General features: G+C 39.4%; 2 protein-coding genes across 2 annotated transcripts in view; one reads left to right on the forward strand and one right to left on the reverse strand.

Annotated features, from left to right (window-relative positions):
* Positions 1 to 4066: 4066 nt before the first annotated feature.
* Positions 4067 to 18168, reverse strand: ERH (ERH mRNA splicing and mitosis factor). The gene is made up of 4 exons (XM_042781148.1): positions 17983 to 18168; positions 14454 to 14541; positions 10337 to 10457; positions 4067 to 4169 (listed from the first exon to the last, which is right to left on the reverse strand). Exons 1-4 carry the CDS (start codon positions 18166 to 18168, stop codon positions 4067 to 4069), a joined length of 498 nt encoding a protein of 165 aa, XP_042637082.1.
* Positions 18169 to 19121: 953 nt separating this feature from the next.
* Positions 19122 to 23801, forward strand: part of SLC39A9 (solute carrier family 39 member 9) — a 75398-nt gene continuing 70718 nt past the window's right edge. Inside the window, exon 1 of the mRNA XM_007942322.2 lies at positions 19122 to 19217. Within this exon, the coding sequence (XP_007940513.1) occupies positions 19122 to 19217 (96 nt within the window). The remainder of the gene's footprint in view (positions 19218 to 23801) is intronic.

The raw sequence follows: 23801 nt of genomic DNA on the forward strand, positions 1-23801 counted from the left end.
ACCTCCTCCCCATAGTTACCTCCTCCCAGTGTCCATCCCTTCATACTCTTCTGCCCCCTGAGCTGTCTCCCTGTGCATAAGCAGCCCTTCCTTCTCCCATGATTGTTCTCTCCAGGGCGTGTGTCTACTTGAGGTAAATGTTTAACTCACATGCCTGTACTTTGTTTGGCTGGAAACCACAGGTGTGGGTTCAATTCCAGACCTGAAGGGCAGCTAGGGGCCATAGTCTCAGTGGTTACACCAGGCTCTATTGGACCAGCAAACCTGGTCCCCACCTTCTTTTTTTTTTTTTGCCTCCAAATGATTTTGAGTTTTGTTCCACATTGTTCTCCCTCTTTATGCAGGATCTCCTACATCCCTTCCAAGTGGATGGCAGTGGTAGCTGGGCACCATCTAGTTCTTCTGGGCTCATGGTTGTATAGGTTGCGGATTGGATGGTGTACCAGTCGCTAGGACCGATTGTTTCCATTAATTACCCCCAACTTTTCCCCACCATTTTCAAGGTGGCATATAAAATGGTGACCTATTTTACCCATTTAATGGATTAAGACCATCTAACACAAACCACCTCAATTTTCCATCTCCCTCATCTTCTGTGGATCCTCTCTTCTGAGGTTAAATTATCAGGACAGTAAAACATACTCTCTTCAATTAACAATACAATCTGTAAGCATCAGTTTTTTTTTTAAAGCCTACACCCTTCCTCTACTTACACACATGCAGACTGTCTCTATTTCAAAAAAAAAGAAAAAAACCTGTCCTCCCTGTAATTCCATATTATTGCATATTAACATATTAATAACATTTTATAACACTATTATATGTAACATTAATATAAACATTTTCAATGAACTGCTTTCCCTGATTATCCTTCACCATTTCCTTACTCTTTACCTAAAAATCTGTTTTTCTGTCTTTGCATTCCCCTACTGAAATGGCAGGGGCTTTGGTAGCACAGTACCTAAGGCATTTGACTGCTAACCAGAAGGCTGGTGGTTCAAATCCACCAGCCACTCCTCGGAAGGAAAGTTGGGCAATCTACTTCCATAGTTATACTGCCTCGGCAACTCAAGGAGGGGTCACTATGGCCGGGTCCAACTTGACGGCACATAACAACACTGAAGTGGCAGCCTAAATTACAAACCCAAAGCTTTGTAATTCCTCATCTTACCTGTGTTACTGAAAAACTGCTAGCCTTCTGGGACATATTCTCCAGCTTTCCAACCCAGTCCACACAGAGCACACAGAGCAGTTTAATCCGTTTAATCCTAGTGTGAAGATTTGACAGGGTATAGGCCTCAAGTATTCAAAGGCTATCACATGCTGTGAAATGCAAATGCTGTAGCTTCATGGGCAAGGCCCTCTAATCCTAGCTGTTCTAGCCTTTATAATACCACTCTCCTCAACAGTCTCTTTACTCCAGCCATAATGGATTACTTGCTGTTCCTCAAACACCCCAGTGCTCTACCAGCTTATTACTTCACAGCCCTATATTCTTTTCAAAGTTTAGCTGTCCTTCAACACCCAGCTCAAATGCCACGTCCCTTATGAAGATGGCTAGATGTGCTGTCTCATACTTAATAATCTATGGATAAAGGATTAACAAAACTACTCCACTATGAAAAATCTGACCTTGGGTTAACTTCCTAGCTGTTTCTGAGGAACATGATCATGGCAAAATGTGTTCTCAGGCAAGACTGCTTACAGTACAAATGACCCCTAATTGGTAAAGTACACCTAGACTGGAAGGAATTAAAACTACCTGGTGAGAAGCTACAGCCTTGCTCTTTTCTGAATTCTATGACTCTTGTTAACTCAAGCATGTCTCTTGTAGGGATTTGGAAGCTTTGACTACAGAATTATTACAAGAGATACTGCCTCCTGTTGGACATGAGGGTTACAGGACAGTTCAAAATCTCCTGCTCTAGCTCTGAATCATTCCCTTGCTGAAAGTAAAAAGTTAATTACAACTCCCACCCCAAACAAAGGGAATAAGATATATAACTTGGTTGAGCATTTAGAGTTGCTGGAAATAACTGGAAGTGAATGAGACAGCTGATGTCCTTTTTAAATTTCTGGTGGCCTTCTTAGATCAAACACTAAAGGGCAGAGAAGCAGCCATTGTCAAAAATGCTTTAGAAAGTCTCAGGTATATAAAATAAGATGGATTAGAGAATAAATTTTATAATTTGCCTGGTAGGTTTCATCATCTTCCAAGTTACAATATATCACTTTATAGGAAGAAATCAAACCTGTTTTACTTGTGGTTAGGGGAAGACCACACAATCAATACTCCAAAATTCTCTAACAACATGGTGACAGCGGTTGTAGCTAGGCCAAACCACTTAAGTAGTTATGTCACAGATTTCATCTTAACAATGAAAAGGCAGGTTCTGCTCCTCTTCCTTGTAGTACTGGATATAGTTGCAACTGTTTGTCCATACTTACTCTAGTCCTATTCCTTCTGAAACTATGATTGAAGACACTGCTCCCATCCCTTTTGCTCTCATCATCCAACATCTAGGATACAGACCTATTTTCCTGTATAGAAAATTATTTTCCTCTGTAAGCCTGACAGCAGAAGCTATACCGTATCAAAGAATCCATTCCTTCCAGACCTGATCTAGAGATTAAAAAAAAAAAAAAGTGATACATTGTTGTTGTTATGTGCCGTCAAATCAGACCTGACTTAGTGACCCCCTCCTTGGGTTTCCGAGACAGTATCACTACGGAAGTAGATTGCCCAACCTTCCTTCTGAGGAATGGCTGGTGGGTTTGAACCACCAGCCTTCTGGTTAGCAGTCATGTGCCTTAGGCACTATGCTACCAGAGCTCCCAAGTGATACATCAGAGGAATAAACTATTAGCAGAGCAGGCCAAGTGAAAAACAGGGCAACCTAACTTACTTCTGGATCTATTTATTTCCTGTGAGAACATTTTAGCTTAAAATTTGGCCAATTCACAGTGAAACATTAACCAGGTTATGCTTAATTTTGCCAGACACCCTCAATTTAATAATCCTTTGGTACTTAATCCAGAATCTGTTTCTGCACAGAACCAGAGAAAACTAGCTGAGGCCCTAGTGTGGACACAGGGGCAGAGATGGGGAATGTCAGGTGAGTCATGAAGCCTCCCAAAAACTGTATGGCATCTACTGGTGAAGTATGGCAATAGCAGAACCAGAGAATGTCCATGCATGTGATGAATGGAAGTACAGTAGAGTGTGTTCAAGTAACAGTGTGACCACTCTACAGTAAATGCAATCTTGTACTTTTCTGTGGTCTTTCTCCCACTCTTAGAGCTTCCATACAGAAGCGGGTGGTTAAGTATTCAACTACTTAAGTCTCTGAGAAAAGGCACAGAACCCTCTCAGAAAAAAAGTATTCAATCAATACTAAGGAATCAACCTGGTTGCTGCCACAGATAAATGGTAGCACTACAAAGTTTTTCTGTCAGCAGCAGATACAAACCTGGGCCTACAGTTGAGATTCAGGTACACGGCTTAATAATGAGGTAAAAGAGTGTCAGCGCCACGTAAACTGCAGCAAAGTCTTCAGCACAATATAAATTCTCTTCAAATTCCCTGTGTAGCAGCTTATTGGTTTTGAAAATGATAATACTTTGCAAGAAAATTCAATGTTCAGAGACCAAAAATAAACCACTCGGGGGAAAATATAACTAAAGAGCATTTATTTTTTATCTAAGACTTTATCTTGAAGACATAACTAAACTTTGTAACCACCACCCACCCCATCTATCTTGCAGAAGGGTTAATACAGTGAATGTTGTGAAGTAGGTAGGAACATCTCAAATGATTGGAACCGACCAACATTAACTGACGAAGAACTTTCTTTTAAGTCATCATAAAAATGTTTAAGTAAAAAAAAAAAAGGTAACAGGGGTTTCAGGTTGAACAAAATCCTCACATTTCATCTAATACATTCAATCCTGGCTAGAGTATAACAAAATGGAAACAGGACTATTATAATACAAAACTCCCACTACAGCACACTGTACACACTTGTGTTCCAAGCCCACCCCCATCCCCCTAACGCTTCCAACTCAACTATTTCCCAGCCTGTTGGGCCTGCCGGCGAAGCAGCACGTAGATCTTCTCCTTGATCCAGTCTTTGTTGTAAGGCTGGTATGTCTGGGTATCAGCTCGGTACCTGAAGAACAAAAAGGTTGTAAGCAAGGTTAGAGTGGTCAATGACTGTTGGCAAAGCTCCAAATTGTAACTGCCCAATGATGGCATAAATGTGTGTATGTCATGCATGGATTTAATGTAAAGTTAAGAGCTGATTATATCACTATTAAATTTTAAGTGATGTGAACTTTGCATCACCATGTACAATCTTACAGTGGAAAAAGAAACCAAGGTCCAGAAACATTATGTTAAATGCTCAGTGTGTTACAGATCTACTTCTTGTCAGAGTATGATGAGAAACCATGTGCCCTTTCTCATACAGTTAGTATTTTGATGGTTCTTTTAGGATTAAAGAAAAAAACGAACACTATTATGAACTTTTTAGACCTGGAAATTTATTTTTAATTTACTGAAAAACGTTTAAAAACATGTTAAAGATTTCATGTTGATTTTCTTCATCCTAAAGTAATTAAGAGAAGGAAATCACATAACCTGTATTTTTAGGATTTACTTTTTAAATAATGCTAGAGGCCTACGTAGAATGATCAGAAGGCAATTTTTGAACATAAAAAGAGCTTCCAAATGGCTCTTAGGAGCTCTGGTAGCATAATGCCTAAGGCATTTGACTGCTAACCAGAAGGCTGGCGGTTCAAATCCACCAGCCACTCCTTGGAAGGAAGGTTGGGCAATCTACTTCCGTAGTGATACTGCCTCGGAAACCCAAGGACGGGTTGCTATGAGTTGGGTCCCACTCGATGGCACCCAACAACAACAACAAATGGCTCTTATCAGAGAATGGTCAGGAATGTCAGGAGTAGCATGAACAGTAAAAACTCCAACAGGACTCCCAGTGTTTTTAGAGCTGAAGGCATCACCTAACAGCCAATTATTCAAGGTTATCTCTACAGGAACCAAAATACAAGGAAAACAACACTCCACTTGGCCTGAAACTTGAAATCTATTTGTTTAAACAATCAATTCATTTCTGGAGCCAAAACTAAAACTACAGTCTAAGAAAAGGAGACAATCAGTGACCAGAGATTTTGCAAAGAACATTCACCATGTTTCAAAGCCACATACCCCATCTGCTGGAAACAGTGCACAGCATCCTGGAGGTGGAGAGGCAGTCTGCCTAAAAAGACAACCTAGGGATAGGCTCCCACAAACGAAGTACTGGATTTGTCAATTACTGTCTTGTTTTAGCTGGAAGCTTCATTTTTAACTTCTCAGCAAAAGATATTATATACTATTATCATTTATAAATAAACACCTACTAAAAAGTTACCAAGTATAAGGTAGTTTTAAGTGCTTATCTGAATTAACTCAAACTTCATCTTTTGTACAACTCAGTACATAGGTACAATTTATTATCCTTGTGTTAAAAGTGAAGAAACCGAGGCTAAAAGATGTGAAGCCCATGACCTTGTGTGAGTAGTAGAACTTAAACATTCCTAACCCCAGAGCCCTCACTGTTAGCCACTAAGCTACACACATAACTCCTATTTTTGGCAAAAGAAACAAACCCCAAAGCAGGAATGGTTTAATGCCATTAATATCATATTCTTCCCCACCAATGATAAGGTCAGAATCTAGTTTATTAAAAATATACAAACTTCCATTTTACAAAATGTTTAACCAGAAAAAAATGAAACCTTGGGCTCTTTACAAATGTCCTTTTGTCACAAAGAGAAATATTCTAAAAAGTGAAACAATTTTCTTTTTATATCCTCTGTTCACGCTTCCTAATTAAATAAATGCTAATCTACTCTACTTCAAGGTATAGCAGAATAGACCTTATAATGTTTACATTAACACTGGAAGAGAACTAAAAAAGGAAGGGGACTTTTCAGAACTATAGGATCTGGGTGGGAGAGCCTTATTTAGACCATTACTCCCAGCAGATCACTTTGGCTTGTGAACATTTAGGTATCCATCAGCTTGTATGCTATTTTCCAACTCATGAAATAGTAATAATTCCCTCTTTATGGAATGCTGTGTGGATGGCTGTTAACTGGCACTTGAAAAGGAGACAATTAAATGTTAAGTACATTAATAAAACATCTAACTGTTAGCACAGAAGACTATTTTAGCCTATTGTTATGGTCAGTGAATGCAGGTTTATACAAGAACAGAAGCTGTGGGTCTGAACAGTGACACCGGCAGGTCCTTCAATGATATTAAGTTATCTTCTTGATTAAGAGTACCTCCTTATTACAATAACTGAAAATGAAAATGTCCCTTTTGTCTCTAAGCAACCATGGAAAGAGAGCACGCATATTCAAAGGCTGCTATTTCAACCTTATAAAAAGCATATTAAGATAAACTAATGGATCAGAAAAATCTAAACAAATTCATACTCTCACTTTAAATATATAAAATATTAAGTCCTTCATGCCTAAATTTTATTGCTGACACATGGTCAGCATGTTCTGGGTTTAATTATGCCACAAAGTAGAATCTTATTTATTCCATTTCCTCCTATACTAGCTAAGGCCTAAATCATGCCCACATAAAGTTAGTAACAGAAACCCAACACGACTCCATCGCTGGTCATAACCCTTCGTTGGGGAGACGAGTATGAAGCACCTCAGTAGCTGAAGACCTCTGTGAGTGACTTTATTTTTTTTAACTGAATATTCAAATAACAAAAGGAAGGGACCCTTGTGGGCAAAATGGTTCTAAATTTGATTTTGAAAGTTTTCAGAGGCCAAAAATGTTTCAACAACTGATACAGAAAACCAACTAACTTCAGTTTATAGCTTTTCAGAAAGACTATTAAAAATGACAGATACCATTAATCTCTTTCCTAGTAATCCCTGAAATACTGTCGCTGGAAAGAATTGCCCAGGACAGGAAGAAGCCTCTCCCCTATTGGCTTTAATAACACGTATCAGAAATCACCTTAGCTTCTGGTCTACATCAATGGCATAACATCAGAAAGGTTATGTTTTGTCATTAAGACGTACTTGTAGTAAGTTTCTTCTAACCACTGTTCTGCTGTGTAATTTTCACACTGTCAAAAAAACCCCAAAACCAAAAAACCAAAACTCAAAACTTCTTCGCTGGTTAACAGTCTAATTTATCTCATTTACAGAATTTGAAATTCATGAGCCAGTCTACTCATTGCATATTTGAAGGAACCAACATACTACAACCAAGAAGAAAACCCTGTCTGACCTGTCAATCTAGTTAAAACTGAGTTCCTGCCATATCTATCTGATACTGCTGTGCTAAGCAAGTATTTGATCCTCACAAGTAGTCCTGTGAGGTACAACTTACAAATTTTACAAATGAGGAAACTGAGACTTAGAGATCCAAACTATGTCTAATTCCAGTAACAGCTATTCTTTATCACTGCCTCCTGAGATGAGTTAAGCAAGATCCTTGGCTTAAGTAACTTCCCGTCTACTGGGACTAAGTACCACAGCCCAAAGCATCAAAATTGGATACTTCATGTCTCAGGAAGTGATTTTAGTAAAATCAGAAAGCCAATAATTAAGAAAATAAATAAACTGCACCGTTCTTTTACAGAATGAAGTGATGATATTGTCACATATTGAAATAAACCAACCTACCCCAAATCTGTGGCCCTTGAGTTGATTCTGACTGACTCATAGCAACCCTACAGGACACAGTGGAACTGCCCCAGTTTACAAGGCTGAAGCAGACCGCCTCATCTTTCTGCCACACAGTGGCCAGGGGCTTCAAACTTCTGATCTGTCAATTAGCAGCCGAGCGCTTAGCTACCGTACCACTAAGGCTTCTTTCATCACTCATCACCTCTGTTAAAATCTTACCATGTGCCAATTAAAACAACTGGCAGTTTTTAAGTTCAAGTGTGAAAATTTCCCAAAACAAATATAGCTAGAACAAAAATGTATTTTAAAAACCCTACAGTTTCATCAAATAAATAACCTGCAAAATTCAGAGTATAAGATGCCACAAAATTTAACATGAAATAAGTCCTATTAGATTGTTTTATTTTTCTTTCCACCACCCTTTTAATTCAGAATGGAGCTCTAGTGGTGCAGTGGTTAAAGCATTTGGCTGTTAACCAAAATGTTGGTGGTTTAAACCCACCAGCCACCATGGAAGAAAGATGAGGCAGTCAGCTTCCATATAGATTTACAGCCTCGGAAACCCAAGGGGAGTCACTGTAATCAGAATCTACATGATGGCAGTGAGTTTGGTTGGCTTTGCTATCAATTCAGAATATAGCTCTCTAAAGATTATGCCAGGAGTCCATGAGTAGTGCAAACAGTTAAGCACTCAACTACCAACCAAAAGGCTAACTGTTCAAACCCATCCAGAGGTACCTGGGAAGGCTCACCAAGAACCGAAATTGACTCCATGGCAGCAACATTTAATCCCAAGAGCAAAGAAAAATTATCAGTAATTAAAAAACTATGCCTCAAATCATATTATATAGGTGGCATGCATTTATACATCTACTCAGCCTCAACTATGTGCCGGGTATGACCCCTCTGACACCTATAATTAATTTATCTTACCTCTGTCTCCACTCCACTCCTGTCCCCTCACTCCCATTTCAATTTCAGGTTATTCAGTCTTAATTACTTGGTTCACAGTTAGCTCTCTAACTGACTTGCTGAATGAATGTATTTGGTCTTGTTGTGTATATGTGTGTCAAACTCTAAGCAAATCAATCACAGACATTATAAAACCAACAGAGAAGTTGCAGCTTTGGCCTCTTAACAGTTTTCTGAGTTTATATTATAATAAAACCTTTCTTAACACATTTCATTGAAGACTAGAAACAGATCACTTGAATGTTTTGCATGAGAAAAGGGAAATGGCTATACTTGAAACACAGTGAAGGGGTGGAGAAAACAAACGCCTCACAAACCCTGAGGACACATCTGTTCTCACCAGAACCTTTGGGAGACAACACAGGTACAGTCAGGTGCCAGGCTTGGCTCCAGCAGTGATCCAAGAACAAGGTTTCAAATGAGTTTTAACCAGTTCAGTCATGGCAGATAGAAACAAGGGTAGTGTATGCATTGCACAGCAACCAAGTCTCTTGCATGGTTGGATTTTGACCTGAGTAGGAAACAGAGGTGTCCTGCTCAAAGATGGCAGCTGACTGTGGCACTCAGAATGTGTGTTGGTTGGCTGCCATCTTTAAGCAGGGTACCACTGCCTGCGGGTCAAAATCCACGCACCCGAGTTATCTGGTAGCGTGGTGCCTAAGGCATTTGACTGAGCAGTTCAAAACCACGAGCCACTCCTTGGAAGGCAGGTTGGGCAATCTACTTCCATAGTGATATCGCCTTAGAAACCCAAGGAGGGGTCACTGAGTCAGGTCCAACTGGACAGCAGTGAGTTCGGTTTGGTTTCTTTTGTATGCAATATGGACATTGCCCGTGTTTTCCTCAGCCATGATTGAACCCATTTTGAAACCCTGTCCAAAAAGTGTCTACATTAGGACCTATGTTTTTCACTAATGTGCCTTCAGCTTCTAGCACAGTGCCTGGCATGTAATAAGTACTCAAATGCCAGCTGACTGACGATTACCTCTATAAGGTATTTCTTCCTCTGTAAGATCAGGTCTACTTCCACTTACTCTTACATTCAAAAATGTTGAGAAGAGAATTAAGTCTGTATCACTTTATGCTCATTGGTGGTAGTGGTAGAAGCAGACTAGCAATACAAATTATTTTAACAAATACAACATTAGAAAAAAAATTTTAATTTGACAAATCTCTGGAATAGAAAATACAAGCATCTAAAAAGTCTCGTTCTAACATACTAGAATTTACATGTTTAATACAGCGTAGGGTTAAAATAAAATTCCGCTTCAGTTCTACATACATTTAAGTTTTTAAAATAATGCCATGGAAAGAGAAAAATCATAGTTTAAGTCCAAAGCTGACTGGTTTTGGACAAAGACTAAGAAAAAATAAAGAAAGTTGAATTTCTTAATTAGCATTCTCTCTGCATACTAACTGCATCAAATAGTCAAGTTCTTAAGATTTTCTTGTGCCTTTAGTTTTATGAATATGTTGCCAACTTAACTTACATGTAGATGAAATATAAATTATTATATAATACTCAAAATGCAAAGATCAATGCCAGCACTTCGTGAGCTCCCAATACTATAAATCACCTCAAACAAACAGATAAATGATAGAAAAATACAAGTTATAAGAAATGATAGCTAATACTTACACAAGACAGCTGAGGTCTGCCAGATCATCAATAAAGTCAAACAACTGACTGATATCATATGTGATAGAGGGACTGTTGGGATTCATTCTTTTCAGATGTTCTTCATACATTTTACAAACGCCTAAGAGAGGGGAAGAACCCAAGATCTTACAATTGCATAAACTTCTACAAATGAGCACTGTTAAATATTAGCATCATAAGATTTATTTATTTTTTTTACAAAGTTGGGTTGGAAAAAAAGACTTTAGGTTGATAATTTTTGTTTTAATTACTGTGTCTAGCAATTTTTTTCTAATTTTACAAATTCACCAAATTATTAACAATTTTATGCCTTAATAATAAAATAACACAGTTACTTCAAACCACTGGATCTAAAGGGACTTTAAGGAATTGTAATCCGATGGGTTCAAATAAGTGAGGACACTTGGGCCCTACCATGAAGTTTTTTCAATAAACAGTATTACTAAAGCCTCAGAGCAAGTAAAGAAAAACACTATACTTGGTAACTGACAACGGATGACAATTGAATGCTTTTCCATCACCACCACCCCCAATTCTGACGCAATCTAAAAAAACCATGATAGAAATGAACAAGGAGGGAAGAGATTATGTTTGACAGGGTATTTAAGATCCTGGCCTCTAAATTCCGACATCCTGAATTTCAGATCTGCCCTTTACTGTGAAGCCATGGGCAAATGACTCAATCCCATAAACCTTACCTGTCAAATCAGGATTATAATAGTACTTCTTCATAGAGTTGTTGTGAGGACAATGTGAGATAATGTACGTAAAGAATAATCTTAACGTAATAAACATAGAAGTACTCGAATATGTTATTAAAAAAAAAAAATAAGCAAAGTTACTGATAGCAAGCCCACATTATTAACCTAATTATTTAAAGAGCATTTATCTATTCATTTTTTAATGCAGTGAAATACTCTTCTTTCTACCATAAACTTCTACTTTTAAGACTAGCATGATGAATAAACAAGTGATCTAAATGTTAGTTATCTGGGAAAACATATCCTATAGGCTCTGTATGTACCTCTGTATTAACTTCTCAAACGCCCAATAATATATGATATTCAATCACAGAGCCATCAAGCAGCTATCTTGGTTCAGGGTTTTTTGTGTTTTTTTTTCCTTAGTCTTCAAAGTGACATATTTGCTGCTTCTTTCTTTTTTTTTTAATAATTTTTTTTCTAATTGTGATTTGGGTGAAGATTTACAGAGCAAATTCACTTACCATACAGTGGTTCACATATACTTTGTCTCATGACATTGACCACAGTTTACCACATGCAATAGCTCCCCTCCCACCTCCTCCCCACAGTTACCTCTTCCCTGTGTCCATCCCTCCATGCACTCCTGCTCCCTGAGCTATCTCCCTGTGCATAAGCAGCCCTTCTTTCTCCCATGATTGTTCTCTCCAAGGAGTATATCTACTTGAGGTAAATGTTCAACTCCTATGCCTGTCTTTTGTTTGGCTGGAAACCACAGGTGTGGGTTCAATTCCAGATCTGAAGGGCAGCTAGAGGCCATAGTCTCAGTGGTTCCACCAGGCTCTACTGGACCAGCAAATCTGGTCCCCCTCCCTTTTTTTTTCTTTCTCCAAATGATTTTGAGTTTTGTTCCACATTGTTCTTCCTCTCTATCAAGGATCTCCTACACAGATTGGTTCAGGTTTTTGATTGCTACTGGTACACTCTACACTGTAACCAGAGACTACCACTTTGAGTTACTTAATGGATGCTTTACTGCTAAGATCAGAAATAAAACAGGAATATCTATCTGTTCCTGTAACACTGTACTTGAGGTTCTACCCAGAGCATTAGACAAGAAAAAGAAATAAAAGACATTCAGTTGGAAAGGAAGAAATACAACTACCTCTATTTGTGGGTGTGATCTTATATACAGAAAATCCTAAAGAATCTACAAGAAAAGCTTTTAGAACTAATAAAAACTGCATCAATCTTGCAGGATACATGACTAATTACAAAAATCGTATTTCTATACAGTAACTATAAACAACCTGAAATAAAAACAATTCTGTTTACAATAGCACTGAAAAAGAATAAAATTCTTATGAATAAATTTAACAAAAGTAGTATAAGAACTTACACCAAAAGCTACAAGATATCACTCAAAGAAATTAAAAGAGCTAAATAAATGGAAAGGTGTCTGTGTTTATGGATTGGAAGATTTAATTTCAAGATGCCAATACTCCTCAAGATAATCTATAAATTCAATGAAATTCCCATCAAAATCCTCCCAGCTGCTTTTGCAGAAAGTGACAAGCTGAACTGAAAATATATATGAAAATAGTGAAAATTATGTTGTAAAGTAAGAACAAGGTTGGAGAATTCATACTTTCCAATTTAAAATGTTATTACAAAGCTACAGAAATCACGAATATGGCATACAATAGGCAACAGTTCAATAGAATAGAACTGAGAGTCCAGGAATAAATCCTCACATATACAGTCCAATGGTTTTCATTAAGGATGCCAAGACAGTTGAATGAAGGAAAGAACAGTGAAGACAACTACATGCAAAAGAATAAAGTTAGAGCTCTACCTCACACCACACAAAAAAGTTAACTCAAAGTGGATCAAAGACCTAAATGTACGAGCTCAAACTATAAAACTCTTAGAAGAAAATATAGGTGTAAATCTCTGGGGCCTTGGATGAGGCAGTGGTTTCTTAGATATGGCACCAAAAGTACATGCAATGAAAGAAAAAAGACAAGTTGGATTTCATCAAAATTTAAGAACTTTTGTGGCTATTATCAAGAAAGTGAAAAGACAATTCAAATGGGAGATATTTGCAAATCATAAGGGATTTGTATCCAGAATATACAAAGAACTCTTAAAATTAATACAATGACAAATAACACAATATAAAAACAGATAAAAGGATCTGAATAGACGTCTCTTCAAAGATATGCAAATGGACACGAAAAGATGTTCAACATCATTAGTCTTAAGGAAATGCAAATCAAAACCACAATGAGATCAGCGAAGATTAGTAATGGCAAGTAAGGATGCCAGCAAAGGAATGGACCTGAAAGAGAAGAGTGATGATTTTTTTTAAATTAAATTAGAGCAAATTCACTGGCAATCAGAAAGGAAAAATGCCAGTTATCTAGAAGCTATCTTGATTATTACCAATAGTTTTTTTTGGCACAAGTCTACCACTGTTAGCTTTAAAGACTTTAAAAATCTAACCCAGTGAGTTTTGAACAGTAGTCAACAGATTCAGGAACATGCTCTGCAGTAATAAGAGTAACATACAAATTTTTATAGGGAGAAGCAAAGAATGGACAATTTGCTAGAAGGATGCGTGGGGTGCACAACTAGTTTATATGATATAATGATTAAACAGAGATGAACCCAATTTGTCAAGACCCAATCCGTGTGTTGTTGTCTAATGGTTTACCGAGGGAAAAAATACAAAATTAGGTGCTAACAAGTTCCTTCAGGGTGGCATCAGTTTATGAAATGCATAAAAAAAATTATTCTGATTTGGTTCCATTTGCCTTTATTCTCCAAGTTAATTTTTATTTTTGAACATTCTGATGAGCAGTAAACAAACCTCAATAGCTTCTAACATTTGTTTAATAAGCAGACTTATTCTAAGAGCCTGTCTTACTAACTTAACAGTGCTTGAATTTAAACAGGATATATAAAGGATGCCTGTAACATAAGGAGTTCTGGTGGCATAGTGCCTAAGGCATTTGACTGCTAACCAGAAGGCTAGTGGTTCAAACCCATGAGCCACTCCATGGAAGGAAGACTGAAAGATTCACCGCCTCTGAAACACAAAGGGGGTCGCTATGAGTCAATGGCAATGAGTTCAGTTTTGGAAAGTCATTCATTATATATACGAACTTGATGAAAAACAGTGTAGTCGTACTTGCAAGAAGAGTATGTATCATTAATGTTTTATGTATTAAGCAAATATAGTCCTAAGTATCTACTACCCCTGCTCAAACGAACAATTCATAAAATCTAAAGGAAACCAGAAACCCTCTTCCTAAATGAGACATAGTCCAACAGTGAATACTAGGAAAAGAAGTAACTCAAGATTTCTACTCCTCAATTAGTATGAAACTCACCTTCCATGCACTCATTCACAGATTCATAGTCAGCGTAAGTCCTGCCTTCTGGCCTCTTGGTAGGCTGTACCAGCAAAATAGTGTGAGACTATATAAAGAAAAAGAGGATTTCAAGATAAGTTTCTAACTCTTATTTGTGAAATTAATATCGTAAAATCGCCAGTCGTGACACTCATGATTGTTGGTTATCTAAACAATTACAGAAGGGTGTTGTTCTTCCTACAGTATGTATGCCTTTGCCACGTCAGACACCACATAGCATCAGAAGCTGGAACCTCAACTGCTCTCTAAGGTTTTACTCAGTGCCCTGTCCTTAACGACTGCTTCTTTCTCAAAACCCTACTGCAGTTACCACCTGTAAGTACTCAACCTGAGTTACATTGCACTGCCTGTTTTTTTTTTAAACCTTTTCTTCCCAACTCACTCTTCCACCTTACTGTCACCTGGGGGAGGGGGAAACAGGCATGCATTTGCTAGTGGGTCTATTTCAAGGTTTCCTCAGCACTACTGACATCTTTAGCTGAACAATTCTTTGTGGTGGGGGTTGTCCTGGGTCTGGATCTTTAGCAGTTATCTGGGCCTCTACTCACTAGATGCTGGTAGCACCCCAAATACGATTGTTGACAACCAAATGCCCCCTGGGGGCGCAAAATTGGGCCCAGCTGAGAGTCAACAGTCTATTGAAATTACTCCCCATCCAATTTTTTCCAAGAGTGTAAGGTTGACTAAATGCAAGTATGATGCAACTCTACTGTAAACTATTCCAAATCAGACCAAACATTCTCTTCTTTCGCTGTACTAGTATTTTTGGACCAAAAAAAAAAAAAAAACACCACCTCATTATGCTGATAGGACCTCCAAAGCTGTGAAATTATCAAAATTTTTAATGGTAACACATTGGAGCTAAAATAGCTAATGCCCAGAGTTTCTGAGAAGGCAATTGAAAACTACTATTTTGAACATACTAAGTGAAGCAAATGGTTATTATACTCCTCCCTGCCCATCTAGAACTAAGTTACTCTGATAAAGTTTGAGAGGATTTGAGATCAAAATAGAACTTAGTGATAACTGATGAAGAGTTAATTGACCTCTTCTCACCTATGCAGACCTGTATACAAAGTCTTTGTTGAACAGTGATTAGAGTTAAAGCTAAATAAAGCATTATATAGATTTGTTATCCAGTTTTTGTAAGCCACCAACTCTAAAAAAGCAGTTTCAATGGGTCATTTGTTGAGAAAAAAGTAATTTTATAGAAACCACTTTAGAATTCCTGCAATAAAGCTTGCCCTGTACTCTAGCTTCACCAGTTGCTACTGTATTCTTATGCTAATGCAAATTAAAGAATTAATTTATTCCAAAGGGTAACATATGGAAATGGCTTTATAGTATGCTAGCTAGTCTTAAAACAAACCTCCAGGTAAAGCTTATTACTTTAGTATTTACTACCTGAAGTCATGGAATACTAAGAACACAATATGACTAAATTATTAAGGGGCAGTGCTTTCCTGGTAGCAATTTTTTAAGATCATAATGCCACCCAAACAGGTTCTGGGCACTTTCTTCCTATTGGAGCTGTTTTCAGAACTCTTTTATTTTATTAAGTATATATGTCTTACCAGCTTTATGTTTTCCTCCTGGGAAGATCTGCATTCCTTATGGACTTCTTTCATGGGGGGATTATCAGTACAAAAAATACATATACACATTCTATTTACAAATGGAAAACGGTTGTGAAAACCATTTTATGAAAAAGAGAAAAAAGTTATGCATAATTGCTAAAAAGAGATTACCAAGCAGCTGTGATTCATTCTGATAAATAATCTGGCTTGGTTTACGTTTTAAAATCCCACAAACATGAATACTGAGTATAGGCATCCTATCCTTGACTGTTGCAATATTACAATACCTACAATCTGTTCATTAGCATCCAGTATCTTCCCCAAAGTACAACAAAACAAAAATAAACTGAAACTTGCACCTCCAAGTACTTAAGGCAAGCTAATAATTATTCACTTTCATTATAAATTCTAATTCTACTCAAGTTGACTTTTTAAAAAATAAATCACTGTTATTTGTCCAAGAATGGGTTGTTGATTTCAACTGCTGTAACTTTCTCAGATCTTAATCTCTTCATTTTAACACAACACCAAACAGGTGACATGACAGAAAAGAAAGGAAACTCACAGCGGTAAAATGACATTCCCGAAGTCACACTGCCAGTTATGGCAAAACCGGGACTAGAAATACAGTCTTCTGATTCCTTCTCCCCCTTCTTGAAAGACTTAGTTAAGTAAAGGAGCTCTGGTAGCATAGTGCCTAAGGCACTTGACTGCTCACCAGAAGCCTGGCGGTTCAAACCCACCAGCCACTCCTCGGAAGGAAGGCTGGGCATTCCTAATTCCGTAGTGATACTGCCTCGGAAACCCAAGGAGGGGTCGCTATGAGTTGGGGGCCGACTCGATGGCAAATAACAACAATAACAAGTTGAGTAAAAGGAGCCCTGGTGGCGCAGAGCTACGAGAAAGATGTGGCAGTCTGCATACAGCCTTAGAAACCCTATGGGGCAGTTCTATTTTGTCCTATACGGTCGCTATGAGTAGGAAGCGACCCCATGATAATCGCTTCGGTTTGTACATACCAATGTAAAGAAGTTTTTGAATGGAAAACCAATTTGTTCTGTAAACTTTTAACCAAATCACAATTTTTTTTCAAAAAAGTGCAACCTGGCATAGTTCACTGTTAACAATAACGGCACTGGTAGTTACAAAACGAGCAACCAGAAAACAAAAGATTAAGTTTGGATGTCTTAAGCCCTGTAGGCATCGCCCTTCTGTCGATTTAAACAAACCACCATCCAGTGCATTACCACCTCGGCCAGATTCTAAGGAATCTGGGACCTAGCTAAGCCTTCCTTTTAAGACTCCAGTCCCAACTGAATACAAGGGTAACAACAGGGCAGGCAGAGTTGAGGAAGACAGCAAGTAAGACATCCAGGAACATCAGAAGACTGAAAAACTAGGTAGGTAGGCAAAGCACAGGAATGCAAAAGGGAATAACTAAAGAAACACACTACAAAGCAAACACGACCTCTCCTGGCCCCCATGTTAAGTGCAGAAAGTTCAATCTGTTAAGGTTCCGGTACAGGTTTGGTGACCATCCCCCGGCCATTGTTCTTACACTAGGATAGAGCGCTTGGAAGGAAAGAGCATCATCCCCACGCCTCCCCCCACCAAACAGCGATCAGGAGAAAGAGCATCCTTAGGCCCACCGCACGCCTCGCCTGAGCCAGCGGTGTGGCAAGCAACCCTAGGGCGGACCCAGGATCTGGGGCCTAGAGCCAGGCCGGGCGTCTCCGTGGCGGGAAGCAGAACGGTCGACCCACGCGCTAAAAGGCGGGGAGCAACACGCTCGCGCTGGATTGGGCGGGGGGGGGGGGCATAGGAAGGCAAGAACACACACGGGACTGGAGTCTCCGGGGAGACTGGGGGCTCAGGTAGCTGGGGAGGTTTTGCTCACCATCGTGCCAAACTCTTTCGCTGGAACCGCTGCCGATATCTCCACTGCACACGAGCTTCGCCGCAACGCCGCCAACAACCAATCCCCGCGAGAGAAGCCGCCGGAACTCGTCAAAATCGCAACACGAAAGAGCCTTTTGGATCATAGAGGAGTGCACATTTCCGGCAGCTAGAGCAGATACTGACTCCGCGTCAGCCATCTTGCATAAGGGCGATGGTTACACCGCAGAATGTTTATGAATTTGGGTAAGGATCATTTTTTTTTTCAAGACGCTGTCTTCCGTACTCTCGTTGTTAGATATTCCACTGGAGTAATCACCGGTGTGAAGAGTGACACACGTCCTTTTTCACTGGCCCTACTGAAAAATGGCGGCCATATAAGTATATTGGGGCATAGGTCGGTTGTAACCCGGAAGTGCTTTCTAGAGGAGGGGGCGGTGAGGCAATCCGGAAGTGGATGTCATGTAGAGTGGCCACTTGGCGGCCATGGCAGCTGTAGTATCGATGTCTCCGGGTCAAGGCCCGGAGGAGTGGAGTACCATGGGCAGCACCGGGTATAGGGCAGAGACAGCTTTGTATTACCTTCGCTGTTGAACCCCTAGGACCGTCGTTAGAGGCCTGCAGGACTCTTTCCCTCATCTAAGACTCGGAGGGGACTTTGTCGGGACTAGTAGGCTAGTGCCTGCCCTGGGGAGGGGATCATCACCGTCAGGCAGCCCCAGGGGGACAGGGGCGCCAGGAGAAGAACAGTTTCTCTTGAGGTTTTCTCCCAGCCCTGCTGCCACTTGGGACGTTGTGGAGAGATCGGGCCAGTTGTACCACCCTCATTCCGACGATTGAAGAAATCACTCGTTCGCGTAGTTTCCCCATTGACTTTGCCCATCTTTGTTAACCCCAAAGAATCCGGTGACTGGTATTTGGATACCCAGAGATTGGGATCTAAGATTGCTAAAAGTTTTCTCTGGTGCTAATATCAGCAAAAGAGGTTGTTTCCAGAGGTGCTTCGTGAGCAGATCACCTGGTGGGAAGCAGAAAGAACTGGAAAGTCCTCCTGTTCTCTTGGAATCACCACACTTGTTTAAGAACCTAAGCACCTTTTGAAGTCACTGAAAATTTATCATCTTGTGGTGGTGGGTGGATAAAGGAGGGCAAAATGGATGATTTCATCTCCATTAGTATGCTGTCGTTCGCTATGTTGGTGGGATGTTATGTGGCTGGAATCATTCCCTTGGCTGTTAATTTCTCAGAGGTAAGAAATTCTCAATTTTCTGTAAGCTCTCAGGATGGCTGCTGGGAAGTAGTGACAGTTGTAAAGGGAAGCTGCTTCCCTAGGTATTCTCACACCTAAAGGTCTTATTAAAGAAGACTGTCTATTTAAAAAGATATATACACTTAATGGAAACAAATCTTGTCTTCAGCACTAGAGTTTTTGCCTTGGGGTGGGTGAGTCCATCATAGATCCTGGGGTATTGTGAACGTGAGGCCCCTCCTGAAATTGTATACAAGGCTTTGGGGGCTCTGCATTTTTCTGGAGAGAGGCACTGTAGTATTCTTTTGATTCCCAGAGTTTCCAAGGAATCAGGTTTTCAGATTGCTATTGAGAAGGAGAATGCTATTGATCCATGTGAGTTGAAATCAATGTGACTTCTCTTTTTGAGACAGTCAAGCATAATTTTTTTTGGGGGGGGGCTATTTTTTTTAACACCTGCACTAGAATGAGTGTAAGAAAAACTAAATTAGGTTAACACAAATTTTCTTTTATAGAGGGAGAACATTGGAATGGATATTTTAAAGTTAACTTTTCAAATCTATTTGCTTAGAAATGAATTTTCTGTTAATATGTTGTGACGTTTTAGTCTATTTGTGTGGTTATTTGTCAGTCCTTGAGCAAATGTTAACTGACATGGGAAAAGGAGAGATGAAACCCTTGTTCAGTGAAAATGCAGATAGGTTCTTGAGATTGTCATGGAGAATTCCCAAAGTGCACAGTGGTCAAAGATTTAGGGGGGGAAAACTACAAGATTCAGAGATAACAGGATTTTATGAGTATTGCCTGGGGCTTAGGAGTAAAACATACCCTAACTTCCCTGCCAACATGAAGGTGCAAAGGGAAGGAGAGGGTGGGTTGGCCTGAAGCACAGAAGAAAGGTACAGATCAGGTGTGAGGAAGGCCTTGAAGTCACCTGAGGGAAGAGGAGGCATATCCAATGAAGAAAATAGCCTGTGGGTGAGAAAGAAAGAGTTTTAGGGACAATAAAGCCCACAGCCAGATGAAAGAGAGACTAGGATTGCTCTGAGTCCTCAGTTCTTTTTTGATCTGTACCTCTCAGCATCTGTTGACAATAGTGAGCTAACATTTTTGAGTTCATACCTATCTAACTTCATTTTAAAAACTTGGTGACATACAGATAAGGAGACTGTGGCTCAGACAGGTTTTATAAGTTGGACAAGTTCATGCAGTGTGTTAGAATCACGGCTGTTTTTTAAATCTAGTTTTCTGTGATTCAGAGCAGTTCTTAGCCACTCTGCACACTGTAGCAAAGGTAGCAAACTGGTAGTCATATACCAAATCCAGCCCACAGACTTACTTTGTTAGGTTAGATGAATGTTTAATTTTATTAGTAATACTGTTTTCTTGTAATTGTTACTGTTTTCTAATTACTATTTTCAATAATAAAATTATTTATCAATTTTTCCTGTATTCCTTAAACACAGTAGTTGGCTGGAGCTCAGTAGCAGCTGATGGTCACAGTGCTCTTCGGCCTGTGACACTTGGTTCTCTTGTTTTGGTTACCTGCCTGCCCTGTGAGCCTGCTGTCTTGCCTCTGATACCAGCCATATTTTCTTTAAAACTACATTAGAATTGTATTGACACTATGAAGGCTGACATGTGTGATGTTTGGAGTGGTTTGTGTATTTTGAAACCTATGTCGGTAACATTGATTAAGAATTATAATTAATTCAAATAAGCAGCTGTTAAAACTTTTTATTTCTATAAAATGCTTAGAACTTTTCCAATTTTAGTATTTTTTTTTTTTTGAACTAGAGTGATTATTAGAATATACAAATATGGGCTGTTTTCCTCTTTAATGAAAGGTAATATGTACATGAGTAGTGATATTAATCAGGCAATTAATGAAGATAAATAGTATGCCATGTCATTTATGGCTTTCTACATTACTGGTCAAATGGTCTTTTTAGTTGTAGGTCTTAAAATGCTGAACAACAGCATTTGTAATATCTGTTTGTTATTACAATAGAAGCAATGCATTCTGAATGAGCTCTGGTAGCGTAGTGCCTAAGGCACTTGACTGCTAACCAGAAGGCTGGCGGTTCAAACCCACCAGCCACTCCTCAGAAGGAAGGTGGGGCAGTCTACTTCTGTAGTGATACCGCCTCCGAAACCCAAGGAGGGGTCGCTATGAATTGGGGCTGACTCAACGGCACATAACAACACAATGCATTTTGAGCTGCTGGAATAAAAATGAAAGGAGCTCTGGTAACATAGGGCCTAAGGCACTTGACTGCTAACCAGAAGGCTGGTGGTTCAAATCCACCAGCCACTCCTCGGAAGGAAGATGGGGCAATCTACTTCCGTACTGATACTGTCTCGGAAACCCAAGGAGGGGTCGCTATGAGTCGGATCTGACTTGACGGCACACAACAACAACAACAAGTAACTTAGTCAAAGACATTTTAGAATTCAGCTGGTATCTTCTGTCTCTTAGAAACTAAGCATTTGTTCCAGGAAAATCATGTTATAATAATAGACCAGTATATTGTGACTAGTGAGATGATAAATTTGTAAAAATAAACTTAATTCAGGGGGATTTGGAAGCAGAATTTCTGTCCTTAGAAGATAGCTCGCCTAGCTCCTACCTTTTTAAGGAAGTCTAGCTTTTCTTCCAGCCTCCATCTGTCAGTTTGCGTCGTACTGTGGTGGCTTGCATGTTGCTGTGATGCTGGAAGCTGTGCCCCCCGTTTTTCAAATACCAGCAGTCACCCATAGGGGACAGCTTTCAGCAGAGCCTCCAGACAAGACAGACTGGGAAGAAAGGCCTAGCGATCGACTTCTGAAAATTTGCCAGTGAAAGTCCTCTCAACAGAATATTGTTCAGTACAGTGCTGGAAGATGAGCCCCTAGGTTGGAAGACAATCAAAATACACAGTGGCCACAATAGACTTGAGCATTCCGACAACCATGAGGATGGTACAGGACTGGGCAGTGGTTTGTTCTGTTGCCCATGGGGTTGATGTGAACTGGAGCCTACTTGACAGCTAACAACTGCTAACAATAGCTTTTCTTAGGAAACAGTATTTTTATAAATAAGAAGACCAAGTAAACCTAATGTATTTCATAGTTCACTTTTATTTACATGAAAAGGTATGCTTTTTAGTTATGTTCTTAATCTTGCTATTACTCTGCCATTCATTACTCTTTTCTTTAGAACATCTCAGAGCAGAAATAAAATCATTAATTATGGCAGGATTAGTGTCCAGAAATGAGTTAGAATCAAGCAGACTAAAAGTACTCAATAGCAGTATCCTCCTACCTTATCTGACCTTCAAGAAGTTTTTGAAACACTGATTTCTCTACCACTTTCTCCATCACTCCTCACCCCAAAGCCACCTTTCTTGACAGTTCTATGGCCTTCATCCTTGTCTCTTGATGACCTGGTCAGTGTACCTTTGGCCTAAACAATTTATATAAGAAACAAAAATCTTATTCTCAGTGCAATTATAAATAGCTATGATCATCAGTACTCTCTTCTTCGGCGTTTGAGGAGAAAAACTAACCTTGTAAAGGAGACCAAAGCATGCTTCACACATTTTACAGAAAGCTCTGTTAAAGGTAAAACATTAGTTTAACACTATCTTAAGGATTTTTTTCCCCCAGATTCAGTTGTTAGTGAGTGGTGGTTTTCTTTGGCTGTAAATAGCAATGTCACACAAGTTGGATAAGAGCCTGCTACTTAACATGTCTAGTATAAACACAGTTTAGCAGCTGCCCTGAATGATAGATAAAGTTGAGATGTAAACCAATGGCCAAAATGAGGTTTTGGTTTTGTTGTCTGAGGATTGTTATTTACCTGAGCATGTCTTCCCTTTGCCACAGAACTGGTAATAGAGCAAACTGTGTTTGCACCAGAGCACTACAGGGGGAAAAAAGAAATAACGCAAAACCAAACTCACTGACAGGGAGTCAACTCTGACTCATAGCAACCCCTCCTTGGGTTTCTGAGGTGGTATCTCTGTGGAAGTAGATTGCCCAATCTTCCTTACGAGGAGTGGCTGGTGGGTTTGAACCACCAGCCTTCTGATTTGCAGTCATATGCCTTAGGCAGGCACTATGCCACCAGAGCTCTACAGCAGTGTTTCTCAAACTCTGGGGAAGGACCAGTTTTTGTTTAATTTCTTTTCTACTGCAGACTAACCCATTTGTAAATTACTATAAGAATGAAATACTAGGAAAGTGAATTGGAGAATAAAATATGTAAAAATTCAAGCCCAAATGTGTTATTAGAAGCAACAGATGTATAATTATTCTGTCGTATTATTATAAAAATTTCTGAAGACTTTCAGGGTCTCTGTTTTTTCTTGTTGTAGACCACGTTGCTGTAGAGGATTACAGTGCCACATTTTTCATGTGTTAAAATAGTTTAAATTCATAAACATGTCAATGAAACCAGTACTACTCTTATTTCAATAAAGAATTTGGGATGCTAAGGTACTTGACTGCTAACCAGAAGGCAGGCGGTTCAAACCCACCAGCCACTCCTCGGAAGGAAGATGGGGCAATCTACTTCCATAGTGATACTGCCTCGGAAACCCA

The sequence above is a fragment of the Orycteropus afer genome, unplaced genomic scaffold (assembly GCF_000298275.1).
Source record: "Orycteropus afer afer isolate SDZICR_OR568_19922 unplaced genomic scaffold, OryAfe1.0 scaffold00088, whole genome shotgun sequence".
Lineage (NCBI taxonomy): Eukaryota > Metazoa > Chordata > Mammalia > Tubulidentata > Orycteropodidae > Orycteropus > Orycteropus afer.